An 8,281-nucleotide genomic window follows, 5' to 3' on the forward strand; every position below is an offset into this window, starting at 1 on the left:
TTGTCAATCATATCACTGGATGATTTTATCATTTCAAAGATTTGATATTACGCCAACAATTTCAGAATGTAAGAAAAAAATAGGTTAAAAGTTAAAACATTGGTTAGACAATTGGTGACAACTAGTACAAACATCCTCATCCTTGATCAATTTATTAGGTCCTTTGCATTTTTAGAATTTTGAATCTGTGTTCTCCCTCTTCATCAACCAAAATCCAAACCCTAACCCAAGAATAAAAAAGGAAAATAAAAAGACAACCTAAGAGAGATATGAAAAGGTATATTATTGGCATGAGGATTGGTTTTATTGCTTCTCAGTCGTAGATAGATGGACGAGTTGTATTTGGCAATCTCCTTCCATGGACAAATGAACTGAATAAATGCAAGGCTCTTGATGGTTGTGCGTAAGGTACCATGTGAGCAGCACCTCTTACAGTGGCAAAAGTCAATAAATTACCATACTCAGTGGCCCAACCTCCAACCTATTCACAAACAAAAGAAGAGGTTAGCTACAAGATAAAATGCAAATGATGACTGGCAATAGATTGTTTTGGCAAGAATTCATCTAAAATAGGATATTTTTTGGTAGAAATCTAAAACAGGATATAAAGTGCATTAATACCTGTCCTTTGTGAAACCAAGCTCCATATGGGACTGTCACCTCAAAGTTCAGGTCATGGGCAAGTTCACGGACAAGAGTACGGGAGCCCAGAAGTGGCACAACAGAATCTTGATCTCCACTATAATCATGAATAGATAACAATCATGTTTCCATTCAAAGAATACCTAATTTCATTTGTTTACCTTTTTTCTTATCTAATCTAAAGAATGGCTCACCTGAAAACCCAGACGGGTATATGGTGTTTGATTATCCTTTTAAGCAATGGGAGGATACTGATGTTACCGTCGGTTTCATTGTAATTCAGTATACTGCGCTCATTCAATAAAAACATTCATCAGTAGTCATAAGAATATTTATATATGTAATATAATTAACATTAACAATATACCAAGTATTGAAACAAGGAAAACTGCATTTATCAGTAGTTGCCACTAAAAAGTTATAAAACTTAGACATAGACCAAGCATGTTTAAGATGGCAGAATTAACTGAACATAACTTGTACATGACTTGTTTTTATTCATCAGCAAGGGTAATCTTGATACCCTTAAGAAGTTACAGAAATATAACAACGTAATGAATGAGCAATAATCCATTGTGCAAGGAAGAAAAACATAATATATCAAAAAACAGGTATATTCAAACACAGACAAATAATTAACCATATCTCACTTCAACCAGAAAGGGGGCCAAAGAATAAATCAAGGTTGTAGGGCATACCATGCCCATCTGGAGAGATCCATGTAAAAAAGTTTGACCACACTATACCTAATTCACTGAACCCTTATCTGAATACTGAATTGGTTCAATTGGAACCAGGTCACAACACAGTATTGGTTTGAGAGAAAGTAGTTGTGCAAAAAAGACTAAACTCAAATGTCTTCAAAATTGTTAATTTGGTAAGAAGTGAAAAGGAAAAGAAAAACTAAAATAGAAAATCTCGTATGTAGGACATCTATTAGAAGATTTAATTACAAATCAAAACTTAATCCAACAAAGTTTCATTATTTTCTGCAAATATGGTTACATGTATAGCTTCTATACCATATAAAACACTAATATAGTATCTTACACCATTAGCTGTCTATTACATAGTCGAATAAATATTGTCCTGCATGACACAACATACTAGAAACTGGAGATAAGCTATGATAGATAAAAGCATAAGCCTACCCCCAGGAAATCAGGTTCATTTGATAGTTGCAATTTACAAATTATGAACCCAAGCTCAAACCTGAACTAAGAGAATTGGTTGGCCATGGACTACAGTGGGAGATGATCTTCTGGCCCATGAGAAATTTCCAGCATCATTCACCAATGATTTTCAAGAAATGTGATAGACTGGATGATTAGAGTCATAAGCTAAATACAACTGTTCTTCAGTGGTCAGTGGACTGTATTTACCACTTCACCTCATAGATGTCCAAATGATAGAAAAAACAAATATGCTATGAGCATGTATTTGATTATGTTCTTGGGAAATCAAGTGCAGCATGATAAATAACAAGTCTGAGGCTTCTCATTTAAACAAAGATTCTTTGTCATGTTGTAGTTACATTCGTTGAAACACTTTAAAGTTTAAACATGTTATGAGACCAACAATCACATTCTGATTTTCATCCATTTTTATTTAAGAACAAAGTAATGTCATTTCCCTAAAAAATGTTGAGAAGGTAGCCTAACAATTTGGAAATGAAAAATACTAGATGAGCAGCTAAGAAAGCTGAAATTGTTCATTAAAAAAAGTATTTAACAGCCTGAAATGGTAATTAGTAAACAGAAAAGGTAGCTCACCAGAAGTTTGCAAAATTCCCTGAAAGTGTCCCTAACTTCAGAATCTAAAACTAAAATATAATCAATATTAAATGATGTATCTTTGATACAATTAGAGACCATTGCTTGATATCATGGTAAAATCTTAGGCTGACAAGCTTGAGAATATGAGAGAAGCCACTTTGAGCAAAAAAATGCCAAACGTTAGGTCTGTACCCAGTCCACCCTTCCCAAAATCCCAGATAGCTGGGACCAACATTGGGTAATGAGCTTTTTTATCTTTGACACAATTACATACAATAGGACATTTAAATATTTTTCCCTACTCCTTACTATGTACATGAGTTTCGATGTGTGGACATTCAATAGATTTTGCTTAATTGAAATTTCCTTGGGTGATCACTTGAAACTTATCTGTAAGTCAGGATGATGCCATGGAACAGTCATGCAAGGGCCACATTGACACAGGACAGGAACCACCTACTAACCATTATTTATATAGTTAGTAAGTGGAGGCAAGGTCAGAAACATAATAAAGTGGGTCCTCCCCCCCCCCCCCCCCCCCACGCCCACCCCCCAAAAAAAAAAAAAAATTGTTTATTTTTTCTTTAAGAAACTGTAATAAACTCAAACCTTCCTGCCACATTTATCTCCAAAACCTACCTCCTCTACTCCCTGTCTCATTTTCTTATTTAACTTGGCCCCCCAAAAGAAAATTCCTGGCTCCCCCACTGCACCCACTTATCTCAGTAACTCTGTACTTTTCTTCCATGATTTTCTCTGTTCAATGTTGAGACTTTACATGTAGGGATTGGCTACAGATTGTGGGTTTTGATTGCATTGTATTGTATTTTTCATATTAATTTAGACCATGCTGATTATTACAAGGAAAAAGAAAAGCATAGTAAGAGTGAGGCCTCTACATCTCCGCCTTGAATATTTGGGGAAAAAAGTATGTCATATGAGAAAACAGAAAACATGGTCTTTCCTTACTAAGATACTTTTTCTTTGTTGGTGATTAATTGGGTGCATCCTACTATAATTTAGAAGTTCGCCAATCACCCAGTTAACCTGAAGAAACAAGGATTTGCACAAAGACAAAATGGCTAAATACTGTTTGGACAGGGTACTCACTTGCTGCACATTGACCAGCCATATGGTAAATTGGTCCGATTTGCATGAAGTGCCTGCTGGACTCTTGGAAGGTTGAAGTAGAAACGCCTCTCATAACTCATGCAAACATCAACTCCTATGCTAATCTTGGTAGCCTACAATGAAAGGATTCCACATAGGTTGATGATTTAACAAACACGAGGCATGGAAAAAAAGTCAAATGGGGAATTAAAAGAAGTACCAATTTCCGCAATCTCAACTCCTGCTCTACTATTGATGGATAACAGACATCGAGGATCACATCATAATTGTTTATATAATCACCAACCACCTGATTTGCACCAGCAATAGCTTGGTTGCAGGATTGGCTCACATTGTGGGAGTTGCTGAAAACATAATCATCGAAATTGCATTCATTCATGATGGTAAGGCCAATTTCATCAGAAATCATCCCATGTGACCAAAAGAACTCGTAGGTTGCAGGGATATCCCTATCAAGCTTGAGAAGTGGATTCCCAATCTATTTAAAGAATTAAGAGACTGAGATTAAAGATATGCCTAAGAAATCATTATAGACACCATATAGATTATACACACAAAAACATATAGAAAAAGAAACATTCTAAAATATAGCAAGTTGTCTTACAGCTACTCCTTTGATGTTAAACTTGAAATCAGTTGAATGTTCGTTGTAGTCCAGTAGAACATTGGCCAACTGTGGTATATAATGCCCTATGAAAACAGTTATACATGTAAACAACTTACTCATTGGAAGTGGTGAAAATAAAATATACATACATACATACATACATACATACATATATATATATATATATATATATATATATATCTTAGACAATCCAACATATTGTTTCATTGAAAGAGAGTTAACTATATTTTTTCACAATTTTGTTGATTTTTATTTTCCCAGATCATATTCCACAACATCTTGCAAGTATATTCCTCATTATTTGCCAATATTATCAAGATTCCATGATTCCCCATATAGTTGGGACAAGGCTTAGATGATGATGATGATGATGACAACTAAGATTTCATGATTATTAATATTTATTACTTAAAAACAAAATATAAGTTTTCATACATTATATATTACCCTAATATTTTCCTTCAGACTCAGTTTAAAAAAAAAAAAAAAAATAGAGAAAATAAATGGATGAAAAATGCTGAAATATTCCACTTCTAAATTTTCAAAACAACTATGGTTATGATATCTGAGACCTGCATAGCTTTCTCCAGTTAGAAACAGATCTCTGGACTTGTATTCTGGATATTTCTGAAACCACTTCATCAGGAACATGTGCATATCCCTAGCTGTCAATAACATTAATAGAATCATGTCAGGCTAAAAGAAGAAGGTTGTGTAAAATAAGTCTATAATGTATATTTGAAAAATCTTTGCTTCAGAGAAAATGCTTATATATTTCAAGTCAATTTATTATCCTTGTATTTACCACATATTCAAATAAAAGATATATAAAACAAACTTGGCTATGATCTGTTTTTCTTACCACTAGATGCATCCCCACAAGTATAATCTGAGGTGGTATTTGAGTATGACCATCCAACCCCAGCAGGAGATTCCACAAAAAGAAGGTTTGATGCTAGAAAAATGATAGAGAAGCAGTGCAACAAAACAGTAAGATAGAAGATGTTAACTTGGCTTAGTATAATAGCAGGGTCAAAAAGGATAAATTGCAACCTTTGTTCCATGATTTTGTGTTTCTTCTAAGACCCCGGCCATCACCTCTGGGAAAAAATGGACCTAACTCTGTAAAAGCACCCCCACCAACTGAGGAACAACCTGGGCCTGAAAAGAGAAACTAATCAGTATCATTGCTTACACATGAGTATTGCCAAGTTACTTTTAACATTCTATATAAGTATCTTAAGTTTCCTTTTTGCTTGGTCTGGATCTTGTAAACTTGTTAGAGGGGGAATTATCATTGAGTAGAATAAAACTGAAACCAAAGCAAACAAAAAAGACAACATTCTTCATTTGAACAATTCTCCATTCAAATAGGATCTCTAAGGACTAAATGTCCTTGAATTCTCTTAGTTAACATCCTGAGAAAGTCAGAACATGATTTCTCTTAGTCCCAAACATCCCAAGGAAACCATGGATTTTAGATATTATCAGAAGGAAATGATGTCTTTGTTGTTTCAGTAATTAAAAAAAATATATATATTTTTATGAGACCAAAAAGGGAGCAGGTTCACCCAGAATGATTTTTTATGACATTGTTGAGCATTCAAAATCATAACCAAAATATTTTTTTTATGAAATTGGCAAGTTAATTCAATTGGGAAACAAAAAGGAATTGAAAAGGATAAAGGAAACGAACCCATAAAGAAAAAGATAAATTCCAAGAATATTGCTAGCCAGCAAACATAAAGGACCAATATATATTTTTTGTTTTTGAAAGCCCAAAGGCACATTCATTCATCAATCAACGAGTTCATCTCACGAGAAATTACATTGAGTAGAAAGGAGGGAGATAAGGACCATGTGCATGTTCTAATACAGGCTAAAGCAAATTTGGCTAGTAAATGGGCAGCCTCGTTAGATTCCCTTCTAACATGACATATTCTGTGAGATGGAAGGCAAGAGATGAAACTTCTGCAAACTTTCAATACTATTTGAATACTATTTGAGAAAGAAAACAATATAAAACTATGCAGACTTTCAGACAGAAGAGGAACATATTAATATTATGGTCATCATAAGAAAATGCCCATATAATTCAAGAATTTCATTTTCAAAGACTATTTTGAGTACATCCTCTACACATCCAAAAATGTCAACAGACTGAACTGTAATTCAAAAAAAAGAAAGAAAATAAAAGAAAATTCTAAATTACAATCTATGGTGAAAATCATCAACCGTTTAATATTGAAAAGGCCTATCTTCAAATGCAGAGAAGATAATCGTACAAGAAGTCAAGAACAATAGAAAGCAGAAGTAATAGCAGTTTTCATCTTTAAAACCAAACAAAAAATGATCCATCACAGAAATAATCCTAAGCAGAAAAATCTAACCTCCATTCAGCCAAAGAGTAAGGGGCTTCTTCTCTGGTTCCCCCTCTGCTTCAACAAAATAGTAAAACAAACTCCTCCCAGCCTTCTCGTCTACATCAATATACCCAGCAAACTGCCGAAAATCAACCTTCGGTTGACCAGGCAATTTCGACACCAAATGCTCAACTGGGTACCCATCAACAACGCAAATCAAAACTGCCAACCCCAGAAGAACTAACCTAGAAAACCAAAATCTGCTCATCTTACTGAACAAAAAGAGTTTAAATAGATAGACAAACAAAAAAGGAAAGAAAAATCTCAATACGTCCTCTGCGTTCTACCCAGAATCATTACAATCATGTTTGATAATTCTATATATAACAGAGAAATTGGGAAGGCAATGGAACAGAGTTATAATAGAATCAAAATTGTCAAGATGGGCACGTGAATCTCGGACAAGAGATGTCCAGTTTAAAGTGACTTTCTCATTTAAAGAGTACTTACTGACAATAGATAAGGTTCATGCGAATAGAGATGGGTTTGCCACTTGGTCCCCGTCCTTTGGATAGAAAGAGAGCCGTCAGGAAGAAGCAGACTCACTGCTGATGAGTCGTAACGTTCCATGCCACTCGGCATGCCTCTGCTCAACAATGTTGATACAGAGCTCAGAAAAGAGAACTCTGAACTCATCATAAGTGCAGACTGTGCAGTCAAGCCTAAACAACTTTTAACCTCGCTTTAATTAACTTGACGTTAAACAGACTAACGGGAATTAATACATTACCATTTTACCCTTCATAGAAAAATATAAAATATATGCCTATATATTTTAATATTTTAATTATAAAAACATAAAAAAGGGAAATATTAAAAAAAATATTTTCAAGTATAAAATACATAAAAACACAAAAATTAAAAAAAATAAAAAATTATAGAAATTGAAAACAAAATCAGAAAAAAAATGTAGAAAAACACCTAAAATTATAGAAAAACACAGAAATTACAAATAAATAACAAAAAATACAGAAAAATTTATAAATTGTAGAAAATAGAAAAAATGTAAAAAACAGAAATTAGAAAAAAAAAACATTGGAAATTATAACAAAACACTAAAAATGCAAAAAAAAAGAAAATTGAAATATGAAAAAGACAAAAGAAACTTGAAAAATATAAAGATTGGATAAAAATAGAAATTGCAAGTATACATAAAATGATAAAAATTCAAAAATTATATATTATATAAAAAAGTATAAAATTGTAAAAAACACAAGAAAGTGATAAAATTTTCAAAAAGATAATAAAAACCTACACAAAAATACATAAAATGATAAAAATTTTAAAATATCAACTAAAAAAGAAAAAAAGTAAAAAAAAAATATTTTTTAATTATATATTTTAGAAAAAATAAAAATTTACAAACAAACTAATCAAATGATAAATTTTTTCAAAAACTAAACAGAAATTAGACATTGAATCCAAAGGTTGTTGCAACAAAATTTCAAAATAACTTTCAGGCAATTAGATAAACAATTACAAAAATATTTGTTTGCATAAATTTGTAGAACCCTCAATGGGGATTTACATTCCAATTCAAAAGAATACATTGCAAATGTTTCAAAACATCAAAAATCTTTGAAATTTAAGATCGTATTCTTTCAAATCTTCAAACCATTAGATCTTCAAACAATAGATATGTGGTGCGGCAACGACCTACAAACAAGAGAGAGGGTAGTGCA

The 8,281-nt window shown here is 32.8% G+C and overlaps 1 protein-coding gene across 2 annotated transcripts; it reads right to left on the reverse strand.

Annotated features, from left to right (window-relative positions):
- On the reverse strand, positions 1-7,204 carry LOC104587942 (serine carboxypeptidase-like 42). 2 transcript variants are annotated; one of them, XM_010245728.3, is made up of 11 exons: positions 7,050-7,204; positions 6,567-6,784; positions 5,230-5,337; positions 5,039-5,131; positions 4,749-4,841; positions 4,153-4,238; positions 3,748-4,026; positions 3,528-3,661; positions 837-929; positions 622-739; positions 1-481 (listed from the first exon to the last, which is right to left on the reverse strand). In XM_010245728.3, the coding sequence occupies exons 1-11, from the start codon at positions 7,067-7,069 to the stop codon at positions 314-316; spliced, it is 1,410 nt and encodes a 469-aa protein (XP_010244030.1). In that variant the 5' UTR covers positions 7,070-7,204; the 3' UTR covers positions 1-313. The 2 variants fall into 2 exon arrangements, with proteins under 2 accessions (XP_010244030.1, XP_019051620.1); XM_019196075.2 differs by lacking the exon at positions 7,050-7,204 and having other exon boundaries at positions 6,567-7,016.
- Positions 7,205-8,281: the final 1,077 nt, after the last annotated feature.

The sequence above is a fragment of the Nelumbo nucifera genome, chromosome 1 (genome assembly GCF_055504915.1).
Source record: "Nelumbo nucifera cultivar China Antique chromosome 1, China Antique-T2T, whole genome shotgun sequence".
Lineage (NCBI taxonomy): Eukaryota > Viridiplantae > Streptophyta > Magnoliopsida > Proteales > Nelumbonaceae > Nelumbo > Nelumbo nucifera.